We start from the raw sequence: 25369 nt of genomic DNA, 5'->3' as shown, positions 1-25369 counted from the left end.
GGCGAGCGATGCGTGTGGCAGTTAGATAAAGTTGTGGTGCACGTCACGCCACGCATCCCGAGATGAGTCGCTGCCGTCCGATGTCCTGTCTGTAGTATTACCGTTTTTTTAAAGGAAGGCGCAAGTATTTCATAACAAATGTTCACCAATTTATACTGAATGATACAAGAACCAAACTATTAGAGACAACATTATTCGGACAATACTGAAAGATACACTGAAATAACTGGATAAATCTTATTTGTAGCGCCGCAAATAGTCCACAAGCTCATCCACGTACTGCTCTTGTTTTGCCCTGTCGCCGACTACCTTCTGCATCTGCCTGGCATTGCGCGCGAGCTCCCGACCCTCTTCCTCCGCGATCACCCGCCGCACCGTCGCCGCGACGTCGTCCCCGCGGAACGACCCGTCGTGCTCGTCCCTGGGCACCTCGACGCCGACGCCGTGCGCCGCCATGGCGCGCGCGATGAGGCCCTGGTCGGCGACGAACGGCAGCATCACGAGCGGCAGGCCGAACCGGAAGAGGCTCTCCACGGTGGAGCCCCAGCCGCAGTGCGTGAGGAACGCGCCCACGGCGGCGTGCGCCAGCACGCGCACCTGCGGCACCCACCCGGCGCGCGCCACCCCGCGCCCCGCCACGCGGGCCTCGAACCCGTCCGGGAGTAGCGGCAGCGCGCCGCCGGAGGGGTGGCCGGCGGGGCGACGGACCGCCCAGAGGAAGCGCGCGCCGGAGCGCTCCAGCCCCAGCGCCAGCTCCCGCACGTGGTCCGCTGTCACCGGCGCCTCGCTCCCGAGCGCCACGTAGATGACCGACCGCGCCGGCTGCTCGTCCAGCCACCGCATGACGTCCGAGAACGACTGGTCGCCGTCGCCGCCCGGGCCGGCGTCATCGTCGTCGGCCACCTCGTCGGGCAGGAGGAGGCCGGAGGGGACGACGGGCTTGGCGAGGAGGTCCGTCAGGAGCGGGAACAGCCGCGGCTCCGCCTCGGGGCAGCTGCGGAGCACGATGAGGCGGCAGCACGGGCGCTGCATCTCGTAGAAGCGGTCCATGTCCGACACGCCGGAGGCGTTCTGCCGGAACACGGCGGCGATGGCCTCCGCCTCGTGCCGCCGGTGCGCCATGGTGGTGGGGAACGGGATCCACGGTGGTTGCACCATGTAGTCCTCAGTCGTCGTCCGTGGGTGCGCCTCGTTCTCATGCCGCGGGCCCAGGAACGCCAAGATCGACGCCGGCAGGATGAGGAAGATGGCGCACGCGATCTACAGTAAACGAATATATAGGAGTAAACAAGTCTCACAAAACCGAGATATTCTTGTCGGAACGTATCACAAATTTTGTCGGCTACTCTTGGAGAACAAGTGGGGCATGATGTACCTCGTGTTCCTCGGCGATTGGCCAGATCCAGTTCTGCGCGAAGTCGAGGACGATAAAGTCGGGCTTCCTCGAGAACCCAACCCCAACAGCGTCGCCACTGCCACTACCGCCGCCGCCGGCGTCGGCGTCGGCGCAGGCCAGCGCGACGAGGTGGGCGAACGGCGCGGCGAGGCCGTCGAAGGCCTTCTTGAGCAGGCCGACCTTCTCGGGCGGGACGTCGGCGGTGGACTCGGCGCCGTCCGGGAGGCCCTCGACGTCCGGGAGGCCCAGCGCGACGACGCGGAGGCACGCAGACAGCTCCGGCGGGACGGCGCCCAGCCTGGCGGCGTTCCTCAGCGTGGACACGAAGGTGACGGCGTGGCCACGCCGCGCCAGGCGCTTGGAGAGCTCGAGGAACGGGATCATGTGGCCGAACGCCAGCCATGGGAACACCACGACGTGGAGATGAGGAGGAGACGCGCCGGCGGCGCCGCCTTCCTGTTGGGTTTTTTGGGCCATGGCTGCTCCTGCTTCTGCTCAGCGAGCTGGGTACTGAGAGCAAGTATAAGAGCAAGGCCTTGTTTAGATCACTCCAAAAATTTTTCACTCTCTCTTCATCACATCAATTTTTAGATGCATGTATGGAGCATTAAATGTAGGTAAAAAAATAACTAATTGCACAGTTTAGTTGGAAATCACGAGATGAATCTTTTGAGCTTAGTTGGTCCACGATTGGACAATATTTACCAAATAAGATGAAAGTGCTACTATTCATCGGGTTGAAAAAATCTTCAATCTAAATAAGGCCCAAGTTTAATAAAAACGCCGGCAGCAGGCTGCATGCCCATGCCACATCACTCGCCAGTCCGCTGCAGCTTTCAGCAACGAAGACTGATATAGTGGGGCAGACTGTAGGGTTGGTTGTAGTATTTAATGCTCAGATCAATATACGTTCAGATGTTCAGAGCATTGCGGGCTGAGAGATAAGCTTTTTTCTCGTGGCTTGTGCTGCAGCCGGCTGCAGCCGGCGAGAAGGGAATCGCCCGCTCCACGGTCTCTCTCCTACCGTGGCGTCTTTTTTGCCCTTGTTTAGTTCGCGAAATTTAGATTTTGGGGTTACTGTAGCACCTTCGTTTTTATTTGGTAAATAGTGTCCAAACATTGACTAATTAGGCTTAAAACGTTCGTCTCGCAATTTCTCACCAAACTGTGCAATTAGTTTTTCTTTTCGTCTACATTTAATGCTCCATGCACGGGCCGCAAACATTCGATGTGACAGGTACTGTAGCAACTTTTTGTATTTTGGGGTCCAACTAAACAAGGGCTTTGTCGACGTGGACTGCTCTTCGCCGGCTCAAAAGCGTTATTATACTTGCTCTAATAGCAGGCTGTAAGCCGACTAAATGCTGAGGTGGAGGAAAGAGGGGAGGAGAGAGAGGAGAAGCGGGTTGTAAGTTTACAGCCGGTTTGGGCACAAGAACCAAGAAAGTCTGTGAGAGAGACAAGTGGGCCATGTATTAACTATAAAGAGTCAACTATTGTATGAGTGGGCTGAGAGAAGGCTATAATGAACCTTACAGCCAGCTTGCTGGCTATATTATTAAACTTGCTCTGAGAGTGATATAGACGGGAGTGAGCTGTCCGTATTTACTGCGTGGACCATGCGTTTCATTTATTTAACCTGCCGCGACCACTGATCATTGATTTGATAATAGTACGTATAATAGATATAATCATGTAATGTTCACGTCGGGTAGCGTAGTCGACGTGTCTGCATCTTGTTCCATTATTTGTGTAGTATAAAATGTTTTAATTTGGAATTTGGATCCGTCTTTATCTCACATTTTGGGCTGTGAGGTTTAACCTCCAGTGGCAGAGTAACATCTGATTTTTACGGAGAAGCTGTCTCACTCGATGAAGTTGGATTTTGTCCGCATGACATCAACACCATGATTCTCACAGTGTGTTTAGGGGTATATATAGGTTAAGGTTTTCACCGCGGACGAGTGTCATACCTAATTTTAAAGACAAAATTCGATATAAACCATATATATGTCCAGAAATCAATTACACATGTATAGAAACAAATTTTAAGAGAATACTAAGCATAGTGCTTTATTACATCACGGGTATTAATTCATTACATAAAAACCAAAGTCTCAGCATGCAGAAATAAATAGCTAAACACTCCAAATGACGCCTCCATAACCACAGGTACGGTCAACAGGTTGATCGCAAGACTAGTAATCCTCGAGAAAATCCTCATAACCATTGCAATCTGTTATCCATCTAGGATTTTTATCCAAGTAGTGAAAATAAACCAGCATAAGTACATCTCGTACTCAACAAGAATAACATGAGGTACATAAGGCTCAAAAAGATAGACACTGGTTTAACTGTGGTTAGCTTTTATGGAATCACAATTTTAAGCAATTGAGTAGCATCAAGTTTAACATAAAACCAAATAAACACATGATCAGGTAAACATGAATAATGAATAGCATAAACATAATTATCATTAATGATCATCTATTCCATAAGGGTCCAAGGCTGCTCGTGGCCGTGAGCACGGTTGATATACCAGTTTTACACTCAGCAGAGGTTGTACACTTTCACTATGAGTCGTGATTTACCCTTTCGCCCGAGGTCGCGAGCCTCTTGACTCACTACTAAGGAAGGTCGGCAAGGTTCACTACGAAATCTTTCAAAGATTCGTCTAACAAGTTAGGGCCGCTAGGTTTCCGAGGCAAAGGAATATATAGCCCCCTTCCGAATGGCACATTCCACGTAGGCTATACACATAGGGACAGAGGCCGCACTATACTCAGCTCGTTAAGCCACTTTTACGCCATAAAGGTAACCACTAACAAGCTAGAAAAGGTCCTCATACTTAACTAAAGCCAAAGTCATATAGCACTCATGGTTGTATTGTAAGTCCCGGATGATCAGTTACAGATAAGTCCTTTAAGAGAGGAATCTAGAGCATCACAAAAACTATGCTCTAGCCCTCTTGTTTCTTGTTGCTAAAAAGCATACTTTTTTTGTTTATTGCATATACCATTAGTCAAGTTATAAGATCATGATCTTTAATTAAGCGCTAGCATCATACTACCCAATGCATAAACCCTTAGATGACAAGGTACAAGTACAAAGCTAGGATATCCTTAATGGTAGTCAAGATAGACACATGCATATGATTAAAATGTGATTAATGTGAATAGGACAATAAGGATGATCCCATGCTATACTTGCCTTGCTCAAAATAGCCCTGCTGGTCCTGCTCTTCAAAATATTTCTCTTAATCACCGTCGAACTGCTCACCGTCTATTCTCGATCATCACAACATAGCAACACACAAGCATCCACACAATCATGCATGAAGCAAACAAGAGCTACAATTAAAACAGTACACCAACAGTGAAGAAAATAAGTTGAAAAGTGTTTAAAACTATTCTACATGTCGCTATGACGCGAGAATCACCGAAATCGGATTTAAAACGTGGAAGATATAACATTTATAAGCTACCGGTGGCAGAACTGTAATTAAACCGAACTTAATTCGAATTAAAAATAATCAAAATCAGGATTTTGAACTGAACCAGGGATGGCGGGCACAAATGTGAAGAAACCGAAGGGCTCTTTAGCAAAAGTGACTGCGAAGGGGTATCTTCTAATCTTAGCCGTTGAACTCGATCTGGACAACTGAAATTCAATGAGAGAGTATAAGAGAGAGGGGGCTGGCCAGAGACGACAGTCAGCGCGGTGGCCACCATTGCCGGCAGCGAGGACCTTGCCGGCGAACACGGAAATCGGCCTACGGGCCACGATTCTACATGGGTAAAGCACAGGTAGAAGGTGGAGATGAAGTCGAGCTCACCTAGGGCTTATCCTCGGTCGAAGACGGGACAAGGACGGAGAGAGGCTCGGTTCAGCGGACTGCGGCTCCTGCGAAGGTTCGGCGGCATCGCATAAGCAACAGAGAGCGAAAGAGAGAAAAACGGAGCGGGGAAGTTCACTACCGCGTCGAGAAGCTCGGCAGCAGACCGATGACGACGGAGAAGGGGCGGAACGGCGGCCCGGTGCTCGGCTGCGGCAGCTAGGGCTTGCGGCGGCGCGGCAAGCTCGATGGAGGCGGTGGATGCTCGTAGATGGGAAAAGGAGAGCGAAAGGGGAAGGCGGCGGCTTTTATAGGGCGCCCAGGTGTGGCACACACGCCCAAAAATCGACTCGGTTGCGGGTTACGATGCTCGGCGGCGTCGGGCTCGGGTTCGGGTTCGACTCGAGCACAGGGAAAAGAGGTAGAAGGTGACACTGTTGTGAGGGCCCCGTGCGGCAGTGAGAGCAAGGGAGGGAGTGCACCAGTGCCTGCTGGGCCGCAGCATTGGGTCGGAGCGGCACAGCTGCCACTTGGCTGGGCCGGCAGGCCGAGGTGGGCCGCGGCGCTGCGCTGGGCCTGCGGGGTGTGGAGCAGGCCGACAGGCCAGAAGGTGGGAAGGGAGGAAGAAAAACTTTTGCCTTTTTATTTTCTAAAATCTGAATTTTTCCAAAGCTAATTTAAATGGTTTTGAATTCAGTTTGAGTTTTAGTTAAAAACCAATCAATACAGAAACAAATATGCAGCGGCATGATGCAACAGCATGTATCTAACCTTATGATTGATTTTAATTTAGCAAAAAGTATTATTTCTCTACATTCCAATGCTCACACAATTGCATAAATAAATCAAATTTAGCTATTTCGAAAAGAAGCAAAATTTCACGGTGTTACAACGAGTGACACGATTGCCCGCAAAGGCCAGGCAAATGGTGATGCAGTGATGCTGCGAATGAGGCGTTACCCCTCCACCGCGGACGCACAGGCGGTGTGGCAAGATCTCTCGAGCATTGATAATATGCAGGTAGATAAAGAAACAGATGAATTCGGCTCCGTTCGCTTCGCTGAAAAAACAAGCCGAAATACTGTTCTGACTAATTTGTTACGGGAGAAAAATACTGTTCCGACTGAAAAAAAAATAAGCTGAAAAATATGGATTATAAAACCAGCGAACAGGACCGAAGCATTGAATGCTGATCTAATAATCGAGTGACATGGAGACAGATCACACTTAAACCTTCGAGTTATATCAACATCACAACCCAACCCCTTAACTACCTCCACTTTTAACGATCCAATATCGAAGAACAGAGTTGAAAACTGACTATTTCTGCTACCTCCGAACCGGTTTACATACAGTTGAAACTGACTATTCTAGTTCAAGGCGCTAGAAAGTGCTTCTGCCAAAAGGCAGAACGTCAACGAAAATGCTGGAACAAGAAGCTGCTTTTTAATGCATAGTAAAATTTCGCAGCAATCGGCCCTGTTTTTAGCTCTTGGCTTTCTCAAATGGGTGAAAATAATAGGTGAAAACAAAGAGATGTTTCACAACCATTTTCTAGGAAGACAAGAGAGAGGGCCTTCGATCCTATTTTTGGTTCTGTTTTTCTAAATGGATAAAAGCAAAGAGATGTTTCACAACTATTTTTTCATTAAATGGATGAAAACAAAGATTAGTTCCACATCTATTTTCACGAAACATAGACCAACAGTTTACAACTTCTCCAAGGCACATAGCTCAGGATCAACCTTTTTACAGCTTACGGTAGCTTTTCTAAACTCAAAACTGAACCAAATAGAACCTAAGCATAGGTGAAAGCCACACCTTATGAGGCCACGAATTTAAGCAGTTGCCTCGTCAATACAAGATTTTGTTGCTGATGTGCAATATGCTTCATTTTACCAACAAAACTTTACTTGAATTTTATTGCATACACTATTATCTCCTCGGTATATAAGGAAAATTGTACAGATCCAAATCAACCAAAAAACTGTTGTACTGTGTCGAGGAAGAATGGTGGTGCAACAAAAGATGGATCCAACTGGAAACCAAGCTTACATATACTAGAATTAATTGAATCCCCTCAAGCTTCCCGTAGCATGAAAGCCAAAACAAAAGGAGTCAAAAAAAATATTCTACTAGTGTTCTTAGCCATTAGCAACAATTTCGTGGATCTTGTCACTGATCTCTGGATCATCAGATCTAACTGCTAGCTTCATGGCCACCTCCTTCGGTGCACTGATTCCAAATGACAGCCTCACCAAGACTTTCACGTTACCAATAAACACACCAGAGAGCAGACAAGTGTGCGACCTTGAATTGCTTGGGACCACGTCAGTTCCCTACAAACCAAAGGTGAAACGAGTCATCATTTTAAGGTGAAAAGCAATGCTAAATACAGCCAGGGTTCCGAATCAAGGTGATAACCCTTTGAGCTGTTGGTTGCTTGAACTATCAATACTGCTAGATTTTATAGGAATTAAAAAAAATTGTCAAATATCAAGGAAGGAGATACAACTTCTTATTAATGACCAGGACTACTAATTGGTACAGGCCTAGGAAATTTCTAAAAAAAAAAGCTCTAAATCCTGCAATCTCTCCACGAGGTAGAAACACTATATAACTTTTTAAGCAAATTTATTACAAATCGACTTATTATTATATGTGACAGTGGCATTCATTCGATAGGAAAAAGAATGATAAAGGAGACTGACCTCGCAAGGCTGCATGCCGAGGATGCTTATAACAGCACTTACAGCCTCAGCCAGGCTCTCCCTTACTCCAAGCCCATACTCGTCAACCCGCTCACTCTCCGGATCCATGCTTTCCCAGGCATTTCGGAAGTTAGATGCTCCCACCTTCAACATATAATCAGCAGAAACGATTTCAAGATCTTCAAGCTGGTACTCATCCTCAACACCATCATCCTCAGCTTCACCAGTGGATGGGTCAACCTGAAACACAACAAATGAGTCAAATCAACAAATTATCATTTACCGCTTCAAATGGAAAGACAGGAAAGCATTTCACAAATTATCTGAACCGATTAAGCGTATATATGCCGTACAATGATCTTATTCAGAAGAGTACAAACACAGATGTAGATCCCAGTTTAGTGCATTTGCAAGGAGTCAAGGGCATCCAAGTAACAGATTTAACAATTTCGCTGAGAACTCAAAAGGACCCTGAAGCTCAATATACTAGTGCATATAGCAACAAAGAAGGTAGATCTGATTTCCAGTTCAGAACACTTTAGGTACAGATCAGCCAAAGTTTAGACAAAACACTATCTTATGTCAAATCAAAGATTACAGATAAAAAGTAAGTTCAACCATGATTACTGGTATGACTGCAAGGGACCTTAGGCTGGAGAACCAGATAGTTCCATTTAAATTATCACGTTTTATGATAAGCTTTCATACATGGCCTCCCTTCTTTGTTCGGTAAGAATGGTTCTTCCCATAGGGAAGGCCTGGTTCAGCATTTCCCAAAAGGAACAAAAACTGGAACTGAACAACTTTTTCATATACACATCGCAAGCTAAACGAAGCACTGGTTTCTGGAGTAGCCAAGGTGTCAAGAATGCCTTCCATTTGTTCATGGGCACTTATCCTCACCTCACACAAAATGCACATAGAAAAATATAAGATAATGGGGAGGAGCAAGCAAAACACACACCTCCTTAACAATGAATTTCAGGATATTTGAGAACTTGCCGGTGGCAATGACACCTTCTGGCTTTTCAAAAGCCACAAAGGTCCGTCCAGGAGAATCATATGGTAATGATTCTAAAGGCTTCGAAGCAACTTCTAAAAATTCATCAGCCTCCGAAGCATCAACGAAAACAACTACCTGTGGAATTGAGGAGTTAAAGGCACTGAATCATAAAAACACAACATATGCATGTATAAACCTATAAATATGAAAGAAGTTACATACCTGTTCAAGCAATTGTTCAGGAATTGTATTGGTACAGTTGTATTGGAGCACAACGTGTCCATCAAAAATATGCTTCACAACATTTACTGAGTATTCAGTCTCAGCTTCAGTCAATTCTACAGGTGCGGATGACTGGAAGAGCGAACAAAAAGTTACAACACATGCAATGAGATTCAGCCAGGTCCATAATGCACATCTTTTATAGAAGGACAAATAATATATACCAACCTTAAATAGCTTTCCAAAATCAGCGAATTCCGGAATGGATGAAAGAAGCTTCTCATAAGAAGCATCAACAGTAGAAACAGGGCCACTGACAGCAGATGCCGGACCGGCTGATTTCTTGCCTGTAGACTTTTTCTCAGCAAGGGGTTGGGATTTTGTCTCCTTCGAAACAGATGAAATATCAAAAGGTACATCTGAAGGTTCCTATCAACAAATAATGATAACATAAGATATACAAGGATAACAGAGCAAAAGCATAATTATATTCAAGTGACCAAGACATACATAATTCCGCAGGCTCGTCTCCAAGTTTACTAGTGGAACATCAAGTGAGCCAAAGAGAAATTCATTCACATCCTTCTCTGTCTCACCAACTGTAGCTTCCCCACCTAACAATTTGAGGTAAAGGGTCGCTCTGTCACGCACCTACAAGGTAAGCGTATCAAACATCAGCAAGGAAATATTTCTATCTGAAAAAAGAAGAATCAAGCAAGGTCATTTATCTAAATATAACTTTTGCTTTACAATTAAAATGAGGTAGCAAAACAGTAAATGAGTAAGACGCACAGCGGAAAGGGTTATTGAATCATAAAAAATAGAGCATAGACGTATCTTCATGGGAAAAGTTTCACACTAACCTCATCATCCCCATCAAACAGGCAGCGTCTCAGGAGCACAAATATGCGAGGCTGGATAAAAACATTGCAAGTGCAATAGACATTTGACAGATAAGAAACACATTGCACAGCAAGAACATCATTTGAAGTATAAAAAATCATGTAAGTACCTTGAGTGAGTCAACCAAGGCACCAAACTTTGACAATGTGCTGACTGCACTAGCTCGAACTGTAGCATTTTCAAGTATCACCCTATTGTATATATAACGTATGTATTTACTGGGATCTGATGTTTTTGGGCCTTCATTTCCCAAAAAGTGAAGTATCTGCCACAAGATTAAAAAGCAATTTGATTACAATGAAGAAATCAGCTGACTTACTAAAGTAGTTTATGAATAGATATTTTACTAGTCCATAATCATAAATGTCAGTGTTAACATAGGAAAATACAAAATGAGTTCAGTTGCAGGTTTCAAATCAATTAGCTCATTATATCTACAGAAGCAGAAAATAACCATCTATAGACAGCTCACAGCAGAAGATATATAATTAGAAATAAAATGTGTTCATCGGTCACTGTTTCAATGTGATCAGCCTATTGTACAGAAGCAAAAGAAAAATAACATATTCACAAAAAGGAAATTAAATCGATCTTACAACTATTTTCCAAATTACATGCCTGAAGAGTGATTGATTGATGGTTACCTGGGTGGACAAATAGGTGAATTCACAGTCTTCTATGAATTCACATAAGTGAAATAAACCACTTTCCTTTGCATCAGGAATATCTCTAATGAGTATAATAATTGAGTCAACTATGGCTTTCTTGTACTCGAATCCACCCTCTTCCCGTAGAATATTACTCAAGAAGTTCATCCTGGAAAAGATAAATGGAAATTAAGGCTTATAGATGAAAAAGGTAGTTTACGATATTTAACAATAATAGAGCAAGAAGATATGCTTCTATGTACATACAATGAGCGATATTTCAGAGGGAACTTCAAGCACAGGGATCTTATTGCTTCAACAACAACAATCTTGAATTCATCAGCTATGTCTGACATAAAGTTGGTCATCTGTTTCATTAAACGATCAACACTTGACTCGTTGCCTGTCTTCAACAGTGTTGTAATCGCAAGGGTTGCAATGCTCCTGTTCTGATCAGAGATTAAGCTCTCCATGTCTATGTTACAATTTGTGACAGCCAAAGGATGAGTTGATGCAACCTGTACAATTATTCACATGAGCAGTCAGTAAATATAATGGAATCAACAATGATTCTGACAAGAACACTACAGGCAATCTGGGCCATACTATCAGTAAGGAAACTGTTAATCCAACAGCAAATCCAGAACACTAAAACAGCTTTCCAGCAGGGGAGATGAATTTTCCACAACAGATCAAACAACATAATGAAAATGCATATGATACCAAACAAACAAAAAGTAAAAGATAACTCAATGTTGCACTCTTATCATCTGTTGCTCCCTATATGCAATAGAAAGAAAAATAGCAGATTCAAAACATGTTAGATAAAAGATGTCATATCTGAAATGTCTGATCTTGCATCAAACAAATGGAATTCAGTCCAGTAACCAGATGGCATGTCTTTGTCCTACCCAAGGATCAGCTGTTATGGATCATAATGTATAAACAAACATAGAGCCAAGAATTCAATGAAATAGTTGTTCAAGCACAAAGCATATGTAACATGACTGAACAATCAAGGAGATGATAGATCAGCAGTCCTATCTTCCAGCTATATTACATGGCTACTGAGAGAATCTAAAGAAAGCACGAAATGAATGTTGTGTTAAAAAATTATTTAGATACCGGAGATTTAGACCTTAACTTATTTGGTGCCATTCATGGAAAATACAAACTCCATCACAAACCAAAATAAGTACTGAGAACAGGATGCAACTAATATTGCTGTGTTATTAATTATTATAGTTCTGCGACAAAAAAAAGAATCCCAGACATTTGAAAGCCAATGATCCTTTATTGGAAACTACTACACAATCAATAGTTCTACTTAAATGAGAATTGCATAGTATCAAGAACAGCTAGTGTAAAGAAATAAGCAGAGCAGCAGACCAACCTTGTTAAGTGTGCGAACAGCTGCGAATCTGAGAACAGGTTTGGATGAACTTAAGAACAACTGCAGCACAGTAATTGCAGGTGTAAGCTCACGGCTTGTGACACCATTCAGTTCAGTAATTGCTCTTGCAGCCTCAAGTATGACCATTTCTGCTTTGTTCCGGAGACAGGACTCAAGGAAATCAAAGAAAGGACGATCTCCACCTTGGTTCACGCCAGACTCTCTAATCACCTGTAGATGCCACATATTTCAGATACCGATGATTATCTACATTAGATCTGGAAGATATGGAACACATGCCTGGCTTGTGTAGCGAATAAGTAGGCACTGGGCCAAAGGAGAGCGAACTGAACCCCTGGTCAAGCTAGTGACAAGCTTGCTGACCGCCAACCGATCATTTTGTCTAATCTGAAATGAAAGGTAGATGGGATTATAAGGTATTTGTGCATTAACAAACAACTTGAGCCTATCAAAGTGCTCCATGTTGCATAAGTAGCAGACAAACAAGAGCTGACTAATTAAGTTTTGCAAAGCGTCTGATTCATTTTAACATTCGAGGGTGAGGATATTATGGATATGCGGATATGCCTATCTATCTACTTAAAAGGAGCACCATATGTTGAACTCACTTGGTGAAGAAGAGCAAGGGCATGAAACTGCACAAGAGCAGCTCTTGACTGCACAGCCTCTTGAACTTCATTGCTCCATCTTTTTACAACTTCCGGACTTGTCTGCCAATAATACAAACATGCAGAAAACATAATCAGAAGGATCTAAAGCTGCCACCAACTAGTAACAATATATCCAACTGGAGCACCAAATATAATTGCAGGACGTACTTGAAGCAAGTAGATGCCACTAACAAGGGCTGCACTGGCAACAACAGGATTCTTGTCAACAATGGCTTGCTTCAAATACCTCTCGATTTGGGTGAGAAGAGTTGAGTCGATAATACGACAAAGAACTCTAATAGCGTTCGCACGGTACATATCAGTTTTGCTATTCATGTCCTTCATCAAAGAGCTTGTTACTATGATGACCTACACCCAATAGATCACAAATGAAAGTCATTCCCACATTCCACATAAAGCAGCGAACCACATAGTAGCAACCAATATTCACCAACCTCATCAGCTGAAGGCGATAGTTCCTTGATCATAAGGTACACCATCCTCCTAAGGCCCGCATCTTTAGACTGGAACAGCTTGGTTGTTGCAAAGAAGACCTCTGTGGCCTCAACCTACAATTTTTTTTCCACTCATGTAAAACTATAGCACATGTCCTGGACTAGAGCTCAATGGGCACACTAATGTATTGAGGAAACTGCACTACATCAAATGTGATTATATATGTACCCTCAGATCCCCTTTGTACTTATAGTGTTTGAAACATGCATAAGGTCTACTCTCTGGACATTAAGCTAGCAAGTAACTCCTCACCTAATGTAATTCAGGGCACCAGGTGTTGAACCTAACTTTGTAGGTACCAACTTCCTTTTAGAGGACGATAACTATGGTCAAACTTCACAAGAATTTTAGATATACGACGAGTACTGGCAATCTAAATCTAAAAACCCAGCCAAATTATGATCACGGTAAGATCAACGATGTGCCACTGTACCTTGGTAAAGGTGTCACCCTGGTTGAGCAGGTACAGGAGCTTGGTGATAACCTACAGATGCAGGCAGAAAGCATGAGAAACCAGTCATTTATGTAAGCCCGCGAATGCATTCGAATTCACATTCGCACAAGCTTGGAGAGATGGTATCGCGAGATCCCGTGGGGAGGGGATGAAACACGATTGGGCAGAGACAGGCACCTGGCAGCATCGCCGCGCGTCGAGCTGAGGGTCGTGGAAGACGCGGGCCTCCTGCAGCACGGCGCCCTTCTCGATGCCGAGGAACGGCGAGTAGTACTCTGCAGCAGCAACCAAGCAAGCGAACAATCAGCCAGCCGCAAATGCGACGGATGCCGGGATCCGGGCCGGATCACGCCAGATCTAGGGCGCTGCGAGCGCGGATCTGGGCACACACGCGCACACGGGCGCGCACACACAACCGGAGGCGTACACGCGCGCAACTAAAGGAACGAGGCGAGACAGACGAGGGCGCTGACGCGCGCGCGCGCGCACCTTCCTCGTCGAGGTCGTCGTCCTTCTTCACGACGAGCGGCTGCGCCATGTCCGCGGCTGATGTCGGGGCGACGCTCGCGCGGGAGGGTGCCCGAGCCGGCGGCGGCGCGAGGGCGTTTCCCCGGGGCCCGGGCGGTGGCCTCGCTGGATTTGGAGTGGAGGAGGCGCGGAGCTTACAGGAATGGAGAAGCGTGCGGCATGGATCTGAATCTGGCGCCGGGAAAGGCCTGGGGGAGAGGGAGGGAAAGGGGGTATCCACTACCAGTCCTTGAGCAGCGTTTTCCTTTCCTTCGGATGCGGTTCAACTGTGGACGCGGTAGGAGAACCGCCTAATCTAATGTCGTTAGGAGTACTCATTTTCTATTGGACACTAAATATTTGAAGGAGAACATCTAATTACATAGTTTCGTCGGACACATCCTAGAGAGAACCCAAAAATCCACATTTTTCATCAGGATCACCAATGAAAGAATAAAGCTTACATCATTCTTAACTATTTCTTACGTAACTTTTAATACAACATCAGAGTATAATATTTATTATTATAACACCAGAATATAATCATATTATCAGAGTTATAAACAGTTTAATAGAACAGCGGAATATAAACATGTGATTACAATTACAGCGGAAATAAATATCTAATCATGACATGATAAAATATTGATATGTAAACTACGACAACAGATTAGGAAACTTTCATTTATAAAAATATTTGGTGGGAGTTATAAATAACGACTATGATCGCAGCGTAAAGGAATTCTCGCTGAGCCCACCAGAAGAAATCCACACACAAGAGTCAGCTCTAGCATCCACCTGTCACCTGCAATTATACTCAGCAAGATTTACCCAACAGGAGGAAAGAAAAGACTCCAACGATATGCAAGGCTATCTGGCTTGTGGGTTTATTGCATTTATAGGAAGCATTGCTAAGAGTGCGTCCTTATATTCGATTTTTATTAAAAGCCACATCGGTTCATTAACTAACCATTCTATGTAAGCACATGTGCTACTTTCAAGCATGTGGTACGCAATCAGATTTCCTTTTTCCATTCCATCTTTCATCTTTCAGTTCTTACTACGATGCTAGACACGAAACAAGCCGTACCGGATTGTCCGACGATTCGCGAATCAATGCCCCCAGCTGGGTACTCCGAAAACACACGCCCCGCTTATACCCAAGGCACAAGCAGGATCAACCCATCACCCTCCTGTCCTGGGTTCCTAGGTCCCTGTCCAAACTAGGACTCCAAGCCCCCGCCCTGAGTCCCGGACTCAGTGCGGTGCAAGGACCTCCTCCATCAAAAAGAAACTCTAACAGTCGGTCCAGAAAGAGTCGGAACCCATGATAAGAAAGCAACAAGTCTTACAAGCGTCCATACCCAAGTATGTGCTCGGGATAATAAGTCTATGACTTGCCTCGATGGCTTATGTAACGATCGGTCCTTAACCGACACAGACAGGGAAAGCAGTGTAACCAAGCCATGCCCCGCATCCACGGTGACACAACCTCTTACACCCACCAATACCCAAATCATATCACTGTCCGGTCACCATTTTTCTTTTCCACCATTTATATTTAATAAGTGATAATAATACAGTAATATATTTCTTATCTCTCGCGAGTGACAGGCAATCACTCGACTTCTACCGAAGTTCTGTAGCATAGCATTCTACACGATCCTGTTATACTAGTAAGACTTATACGATAAAGATATATATGCAAATGAGTTTCATTCAACTTCTTAAAACTTAATGCACAAATATAATTTAAAGTACAGAAAAATAGGGGTTATACATCGGAGCTTGCCTGGGTAAGATATATATTAAAAAGTTAGTATCTGCATCTTTAGATCATCCACCATCAACTGAATAGAAAACCCATTACATCATCTCCTGGAGAAAATACCATTATACTATCTTCGGATTCCCAATCATCCTTCAATTGATCCGTTGATCCATCATCGTACCTATATGATATGCATTGATGCCAATGCAGAGATGTAAATAATCGACGACAGCCGAAACGTTTTGAAATCCGATCACGGCTCACAAGCTAACGAGATAACCCTAACACTGGTCTATGTATTCATATTGTCGAATAAGGCGTTATTTCCCAATAATTATTTTAGTTATATAAACCAATGTTGTTTCTTTATTATATTCTATCAATTTAATCTTTATTCGCAATAGGACATCATTATCTATTTAGCAAACTAATTATTCTGGAGCTACAACAATTACAGTAAGTACCTAATATTGCTAGGAGTCTACTGTATAAATTTTATATCCAACACTATTACCAATTTACCACAATAATTCTTATAAGTGTATATTTTTACAATATTAAGTATCTTAAATTAATTATATAGTTTCCAAGAATACTTTCAAACTATGTGAATAAAGTATACTAGCAGGTAGATCATAATTTTAGAAACTCAACAAAACTGGTTTGGTATTTTTATGAATTTTCTACACTTTATTTTTAATTTTAGAAAGACACTGAATTAACAGAACCAAAACAACGCAACAAACAAGACCTGGGCGGCCAACTCGGCCCGTCGGTGCGTGCGTGGCCCAACACGGCGCGGTGGCCCAGCAGCTGCACACACAGCCTGATAGCCAGGCGCGGCCCAGCGGCGCGGGCAGCACGCGACCGGCCCAGCGGGGGCGCGGCCTAGGCACGTTGGCAACCGGCAGGCCGGCCTAGCAAGCTGGCCCAACACGGTGGTGACGGCATATTTGCGAAACAACCCCTACGCTTCTCCCTATCCAGCCCTAGGTCCATAGTACTGTTTAAATGAGTCATGTATTTTGCAATAAGAACCATGTATAAAATTTCGGCTTGGACTCAAACCCTTCTTCATCCTCCAAAGCAGAGCACCGACGGGGAAATCACCGCCCGGCGGTCAATCCCGGCCAGAGAAGGCACGACGGCGACGGGAACTCGCCGGTGAGGAGCATAGGAGCCCGCGCGACCACGCTTGGCCACGGAAAGACTCGAGTGGGTCCTCAGCTGTCCGCCCGCGCGAGCCATGGCGGCGGTAAGCCGGCAGCGGTGACTACGCAGCGGTGGCGCGCGACGCGGGGAAGAAGTGGAGGACGCCGATGCTCGTGGAGGAGCAGGAAGGGCCGAAGGACCAGCGTGACCGAGGAGCACGCGCACGGAAGAGGCAGCGCCGTGGAGCCAGAGCGACGAGTCCAGCGCTGGCACGGTGCTCCAGGCGCGCGACTGTGGAGCTGCGGGGTGCAGCAGAGGTGGAACAAGGCATGGATGGGCGCCACTGGTAGGACGTGGCGCTGCTTGTGCTGGGACGGGGCACAACCTGGCGGACGACAGCGGGACAGCGTGGTCCGCAGCGGAGGCGGAGACACGCGCGGACATCGTGGAGCCGTGAGGTGTGCATGCGCTTGCGAGGAGGCCCGGCCACGGACGGCGTGGATGCGGCACAGGGCCACGCAGTGGGGCTACGGCTCAAGCGCGTGACGGAGGAGGCAAAACGACAGTGGCAGCTTGGCTCGGCGACGCCGATGAGCAGCAAAGAAGAAAAGGGAGGGGGAGGCAGCGCTTGGGCTTAGCCCCGAGCTAGTCCATGGCGGATGCGTGCTAGCAGTAGAGCTCGGTGCGCTTGCGCTGTGGCCGAGCGACAGCGGTCGAAAAGCAGGAGAAAAAGGAAGGGAGAGAGAGGCCATGTTGTACACTGTAGCTAGTGACGGGCATGCAACCTGTGTGCGGCTTGTGCGGTGAGGAGCGGCCCTGTAGGCATGTCAGCTTGCGTATGTACGCAGTGACTTTCAACCAACTAAAAAAAAGTCATAACTTTTAAACCAAATATCCAAATTAAATTTCGATTGTACCATTGAGTTTCTGACAATAAATCCTTCAAAACAAGATCTCACGTGATGAATAGGTTGCATATGATTTTTTTTCCAAAAGACGTGCGTTAAAAAAATAACCGAACTAATTGTAAAAAAAATAATCGGTAGTATGGACTCCAAAAGACGGGCTCGATGCGCTGCTCCTCGATAACCGCGGCGCCCAAAGACACGTGAGACACGCGCCTGTGGCCTGCCATCTGGCTCTGGCACCGCCGCGCTCTGGTTGCTTGTGTCAGAATACTAGCATTCATATCGCACTAACGCTCACCTCGTTCACCTTAAAGTTCCTGTAATAGAACCGACCAATTATATGAAATTAAGTAAGAAAATCATCCGCCAGAGCAGACGATTTAGCAAACTTAAGCCCGTATAACCCGGTAGTCCGTGAAATCACGAAGAATTTCAAACTAACTTCCATTCCAGCCAAGATCGTAATAAGTTTAGCGGTCACCATCACATATTACATAAAAGTTTGCATCTCAGATACATCAGAGTTTAAACATAGTTATTATAAAACAAGTTCGAATAAAAGTAGCGGAAGCCATTTGTTCAAACCACACACACTCACACGGAGTTCAAATACAGTGCCAGCGAATGATTATCTCCAACAAAAGCATCAGACGAGACGTAAGGAATGACCATGCCCATGGTCCTAAGCATCATCCATCGCAGGATAAAGGCAGTTGATACAGTAGCCGTAATACATCTGCCCATCTGCAACAAGTGAGAATAAAACCCTGAGTACGAGAAGGTACTCAGCTAGACTTACCCGACATAACCGAAAATAAGTGACACCAAGGATTATGAAGGGCTTTATAGTAGGGTAGCTCACTCATTTGTAAAAAGAAGCATTTTTAGCATTTCAAGACCCTTTTTAGAAGCATTATTGTCAAGTTAATTGTTATTAACATGTCGACTAAATTTGCACCTATACTAGAGCAAACACGTGATTAAGTAGATAATGATAACCAATGATCATTAAACAACCTCCATACTATCATATTCATTATAACTGTCCAAGTGTTCCATAAACATTTACTACGATGAAGTCACTCAAGTCAAGTGCTCACTGTCCAGGAGCGATGGCGATTCGAATCAATTCCTAACCAGCTGGTGATTTATTCCTTACACAAACCTCACTCACCCGCTAAAGTGAGATATTGATCACCGAGTCAACTATCCAGGAATCTCGAGTTTGCCAGAAACCACATGTACCCGAGGGCCGACCGACTGCACTTTGGTCTTATCATCTTGCCCCCGTGTCCTACCCACACCTGCTCCGGCACAGTGCGTTGTGGGCAATCTACTCGGTCTAAATAATCTCCCAGCTTCACGGTCGGAAGGTACTTTATCCGGCCAACTAAATATAAGGCATGCGTTCAACATGACTCGAGGCCCAACAACGGTCGGTCCTTAATTGACACAGACGGAAAGCACTACAGTCCAAAACTCTGCAAGTTTCCGTCCGGTCTCAACTTCATTTAACACTTAGTTATACCATGACTTCATAGTCATCCAAGCAGATCCAGATAACCACCTATAGCTCGCAGGTGACAGGAAATCACCTGACTTCTATCGGTCTAAGTCAGCTAAGCATTGACTCGACTACGGATACCAGGGTAACAAGGATATAGTATAGCAAATGTAACCAAGGTATAATGCAGCAACGGTTGCAAACAATTCCTGAATGTAATGCATCAATTAAAGTAAAGCATTGAATTAATAATTGCAAACCGAGAGAAAATGCTCCGAGGCTTGCCTCTCTCGAAGGAGCTCAGGCGGTGATCGGGGCACTCCGGAAGTTCCTCAACGTCCTCCTCGTCGGTTTCGGGCACTTCCTGCGGCTACACCTCGAGCTGCTCCTCGGGCTCCTCGGGTATGACGACTGGGTTCTCGATTTGTGATCCTGTATGATGTAATGTGCGTAAGTGCTTATGCAATCGGTGCATCGGATGAGATGAATACAAGGGATATGCTTGAATGCAAGGTAGTCAACATCATCCAAAAAATATACTACAAGCACATGTCATCTACTGCATTCTCTTCTACTACTAATATGCTAAATCAACACATCTTATTAAATGCTTCAAAGATACACCAAAACTTTACTAATTTCTTACTCACACAAAAAGCAACACTTAATTAAACCCTAATTAATAATAGGTTTGAATAGCAACATCTAATTTTATTGCTTAGAAAAATCTTAGAAAATTACTACAGCATAGTACTATCCTAAGTAGTCTACTATCAGATTTTCATGGTAATTGAATGAGTGGATTAGTCTACACAAAAATAACAAGCTATGGCATGATTATGAACATAAAATACTTTGTACTGTGAAAAGTGTCAAACAACAGAGTTAGCATTTTTCCTATGTTCTTTATAGCATACAATTACTGTACAAAAATTATCACATGCATGTTTTATACAAAGTTTGCTCTCTAGCTAAAATAACAAAAATCAGCCATTAAAGGTACTTGAACTACACCTCAAAAATTTTCTACAGTACATGCATGACACATATTTTTCCTAGGAAGTACATTACATAAGAAGATTAACAAACTTGAAATCATATTTTTCTGAAGCCCATAGATTTTTCTACACATTTTTCAAGTTATCAGCAATATCCATGATTAAATAAAGTCCTACAGAAAAGTATCACAAAAATGATATGCAATAATTTTCCCAAGTAGATCTGATGATAAGGAATCTAGAAAAATTTATTTCAATAAATTTGGAGCAAATTTGAGTATCCAAACATTTTCCAAACCATTTCTATTTTTAAATAATAAAGAAAAATTGAAAACAAATACTCCTATGGCTACTGGGCCGGCCCGCGGGAATCAGTCGGCCCATGGCCACACTTGGCCTGCGCGGCCCGAGCGAAGGGAAGGGGGAGGCGGCCCGGCAGGGCGTCGGCCCATGGCCTCATTGGCCCAGCTTCGGCCGAGGTGAAGCCACGCCAGCGCTGTGACACCGCAGCGGCGCGGCTCGGCCAACGAGACCGGCGGCCATTGCCGGCCGTGACAGGGCGAGCTAGCGGGCGCATGCGGTTCGCGAGAAGCTGGCGAAGGCGGGAAGGTAGCTAGGCAGGGTGGAGAAGAGGAGGAAGAGAGCCTTCCACGGCGGCCGAGCACGGCGGCGCCATGGCCGACGATGGCGAGGCACGAGAAGGCGCTACCTGAGCTCGACAGTCGGCACAAGCGCGAGCACCACGTGCCGGAGAGCGAGGCGGAGCTGCGAGCGCACGATTGCTGGCCGAGGTGGAGGAGAAGCGACGAATTTGGCCGGCGGGTGCGGTGGCGCGGCGAGGGGGAGAGTGGGTGAGCTGGGCGCTTGCGGAGAGGAGAGGCAGCGCGAGAGAGTGCAAGCGAGCGCACCGGCTTCAGCAGAAGTAGGCGGGCGCGTGGGCGCGGGCGCAGGCCGGCTGCGACGCGCGGCGGCATCGACGGCGCATGGCCGCCACGCGGCGGGCGTGCTCTGCCGCGGTCGGCGCGTGTGCGAGCGGCGAGCAGGGGAACGGCGCGGGACTAGGCCAAGGCGAGACGCGCGCGGGATGGCGTGGCGCGTGGGCCGGCGCGCTGGGCTGGCGAGGCGCGCGGCAGGCGGGGACGCGGGCCAGGCCGGCTTCAGCCGTGGGCCGGGAAGCTGGGCGACGGCCTGTTAAGCGAAATGAATTTCTTTTCTTTTTATTTCTCAAATAAATAGAATTAAATTCCCATTTTTGGAGCCATTTAAAAGCATTTTCATAAATTGGTGCAAAAATAAAATTTGTTCCATTTTTCAATATCTACAACTTTTATTTTATGACCAAAGCCAAATTCTTGATAAATTTTGAATGCTAAAATTAAAGTCAATTTTAACTCAAAACCTTAATTTTGGAGAATTATTTTTAAAGCAAAATTTTGAAATAATTTGAATACAAACTTCGCTCCAAGATTTGAACTAAATAATCCTAGATGATTTACAAGCATAACCAAACAAGTTCTACTAACCTAGCAAGCAAAATCAGGGCAAAACAACTCTAACAAGTGTATGCAACATTCAGGTTTCACAACATGTTTCATATGTTTCGAAGCAGTGTTTCAGTTGTTATTTACATGATTAGGATGCTTGATGATGCATGATATGCATAATTTACAGTGCCTAAATGCTGGCATAACACCGGGGTGTTACAGTTCCCATCGTGGCACGCTTGCTCACCTGCTCTTGATGTTTTGCTATTATATTTTCTTAATCTTATTACTCTCTCGCACCTACAAATGATGCAATTTAGTATAGCGCTAAATTAATTTTTTTATTAAGATATATAATTCCTTGACACACACTAGAACTAAAAAATGATATTATTCTAAGATGTAAGTGAGCATGTTTTGGCTGTCAAATATTATTCCTTGACACACATTAGACACACATTAAGATCAAGTTATCATGTTTAGTTGGAGGCATGTTTTGGCTGTCAAATACGTACTCAGTACTAAGCAGCATTATTTTGATTTTCTAAAAAAATGTAATAAAGAACAAGAAGCATGTTGGTATATATACTTGTACTCACAGATTTCTATCATGGAGTGCAGACGAACGGAGCTCCTTGCACTCGTAGGCCGGAACAACAGCGACTCACCTCACTGTCACTGCGTTGTGTTTGGTTTGTTTTGTCTTATAATATAATAATTTGCCTCAATGCGAGCGCCCGGGGGGCCACAGCGACTGCGACGTCGGGTTGAGAAACGGAAAGCCTCGTCCCATCACCATTGCACGCGCCTGACCGCGCCGCGGACGTATGGGAGAGAGAGAGGAGTGGAGGAAGGGAGGCAGATGCACCGGCACAGCTCGGCCAGCCAGTTTTGTGACGAGCACGGGAACCGAGGTAACGCGGCCGCCAGTCTGTTGGTCGTCAGCGTTTCCGAGGTCGGCGTCAAGATCTGTGGCCACGTAGGATTTTCTTCTGTGCACGACCAGGTAACTCGACGCCAAGATCTGTGGCGCCGAGACGTGTTACCTCGGCGCTAAGACTCATGGCGCCGGCCCCAGAGTCCAAAGATGAGTTTAAGTTTCTAGGGGACCAAATGTAAATTTTATTCAAAAAAGGGTTAAATAGTAAAAAATTAGATCTTGGCGCGCGCGCGAGAATTTATTTGCTGCACTGCACGGCAGTACTGCACACATGCATGCATGGGGGCCAGGCCACACGGGCCACGTTCGCTTGGAAGAATTTAGAGGAATCTGGAGGAATTTAAATGAATTTGAAGAAATTTAAATGAATTTGGAGAAATTTATGAGAGGAAAATACTATTTCGAATGAAAAAAAAAGCAGCTCAGGCCGGATTTAAAAGCATGCGGGCCACGGGCGCAAAGTTCTGTACGTACCGCTGCGCAATCGTACCCAAGCCCATGGTGGATTCAGAACTTTTGCATCGTACCCAAGCCCACGGTGGATTCAGAACTTTTGCATGGATTCAGAACTTGCGCAATCCTACCTGCAAAAGCAACGCATTCTCCGGCTCTAAGCTCGGCGCCAGTACAGACTGCGTGGAAGTACTTGCTAAATCAGCGTCACGTCAGTGTTGAGTTAAGAGCTCGACGCTAGAGACGCTAGCAAGCTAAGAGTCTAGATTCTGAAATCTTTCCTTCAGAGATATATTTGTAAATTTTTTTAAAAAAAAATAGCTAAAAAGTAAAAAAAGTTCAGTCGTTTCCTCAGCTCCCTGCGCTACCTCCGTCCGAATCCCGTGCGCAGACACATCCGTATCCATCGACGCCGCTGTTTCCTCAACCCCCCGCGCGCGTCTGCTCTCCTCTCCCCCGCGCGCAACTCGCCTGGTACGAAGCTCCCTCCGGCGCGACTTATTCTTGTTGCTGGTAAAGTAAACAGTATGAGGCTTGTTTAGTTTGCGAAATTTAAGAATTTGGCTATTGTAGCATTTTTGTTTTTATTTGACAATTAGTGTTCAATCATGGACTAATTAGGCTCAAAACGTTCGTCTCGCGATTTCCAACCAAACTGTGCAATTAGTTTTTTTCGTCTATATTTAATGCTTCATACACGTATCGCAAGATTCGATGTGATGTCTATTGTAGCACTTTTTGAAAAACTTTTTGGAAACTAAACACAGCCACAGCCTGAACACTTCCTGCAAATAGGCTGAACAGTCTTCAATAGTCTGATCAGTTGCTGCGATAGTTTGCACATGTCTGAACACTTATTTCAATGGACTGCTACTATTTTTTTAACAAGGAATGGACTGCTACTATTGATATCGAGTTTAAAATCAACGTGTTTCGTATTATTTATATAGTTTCGTATTATTTATATAGTGTTTACTATCAACATATACATGCTGCGCTGTGCCGTGCGAGTGTTTCAGAGATGGACTGTATACGTGCAGGCCACAGTTGATCCAACTCATTTTTTGTTGCATTTAAGCTTTTACTCTGTATAAAAACTGCTATAGAACTTATGGGTTGAGGAGAGTAGTTTCTGAGGGATATTAATCGTGCTCTTTTTTTCTTAAAAACTGGCCATAGAAACCATGGGTTGGGAGTGCCCAAAGGGCTACAGCTACTACATTAACTTATGCTCCTCTTTTATCTATACATGGTTACACATGAAATCTTTCATCTTCATTAAATTCCTGCAGTAAAGCATGAGGTATATATTCACCTAGTATTGAGTATAGGTATGTAATACTATAAAAAGGGATGCTACATTAAATGTGTTGATAAGTCTTTGTGCTCAGACTAACTAAACCTTAAGTGCCAACTTGAGAGGAACACTTTTCCCGATGTTTTAACATGATATAGTTTTGGAGCTTATTTTTAGTTGGGATGGATAGCTCTCTAAATAAATTTTCTAGAGTCAAACATCATCGAAATCGGAGGCGAAATGTTATGGCTATTTTAGCTGAGTTACTCCGGAAATTTCGGGTTTGGTAAGAATCCTGAGCAGTTTTGGAATTTCTGATGTAATTTCCGATCAGGGATTCTTAGGTTGGAATTGATTTTTCCTGGCCAGAAATTTCGATCATATCTAGAATTTTCGAATGTCTATCCTAAATCCTCTTTATAGTACGACTATCTATCATAAACCCGACCACACACTCTATTGCGTCTTGATCAACAAAAACGAAAACAGAACATATATCTTTGCCTTCGGGCTTGTTTTCACCTCATCATCTTCTCCAAGTGTGAGCTTGCACGAGTTGGATTGATCACCCTTCGTCCAACTCCTTACCTTGCTCACCACCTTG

The 25369-nt window shown here is 45.0% G+C and overlaps 2 protein-coding genes across 2 annotated transcripts; both read right to left on the bottom strand.

The window, feature by feature from the left end:
* Positions 1-121: 121 nt before the first annotated feature.
* Positions 122-1899, bottom strand: LOC136551113 (UDP-glycosyltransferase 91C1-like). The gene is made up of 2 exons (XM_066542702.1): positions 1376-1899; positions 122-1260 (listed from the first exon to the last, which is right to left on the bottom strand). The coding sequence occupies exons 1-2, from the start codon at positions 1871-1873 to the stop codon at positions 238-240; spliced, it is 1521 nt and encodes a 506-aa protein (XP_066398799.1). The 5' UTR covers positions 1874-1899; the 3' UTR covers positions 122-237.
* Positions 1900-7124: 5225 nt separating this feature from the next.
* On the bottom strand, positions 7125-14518 carry LOC136549514 (coatomer subunit gamma-2-like). Its single transcript, XM_066540818.1, has 18 exons — positions 14241-14518; positions 13929-14026; positions 13731-13781; positions 13237-13350; positions 12950-13150; positions 12740-12841; positions 12411-12518; positions 12111-12341; positions 10985-11235; positions 10715-10886; positions 10180-10335; positions 10031-10081; positions 9678-9818; positions 9396-9596; positions 9168-9299; positions 8907-9080; positions 7943-8182; positions 7125-7570 (listed from the first exon to the last, which is right to left on the bottom strand). The coding sequence occupies exons 1-18, from the start codon at positions 14287-14289 to the stop codon at positions 7376-7378; spliced, it is 2667 nt and encodes an 888-aa protein (XP_066396915.1). The 5' UTR covers positions 14290-14518; the 3' UTR covers positions 7125-7375.
* Between the last annotated feature and the right edge of the window lie 10851 nt (positions 14519-25369).

Source organism: Miscanthus floridulus, chromosome 4, assembly GCF_019320115.1.
Source record: "Miscanthus floridulus cultivar M001 chromosome 4, ASM1932011v1, whole genome shotgun sequence".
Taxonomy (NCBI): domain Eukaryota; kingdom Viridiplantae; phylum Streptophyta; class Magnoliopsida; order Poales; family Poaceae; genus Miscanthus; species Miscanthus floridulus.
Note: the sequence above shows the minus strand (reverse complement) of the source record. Positions and strands in the feature narration are given on the sequence as shown.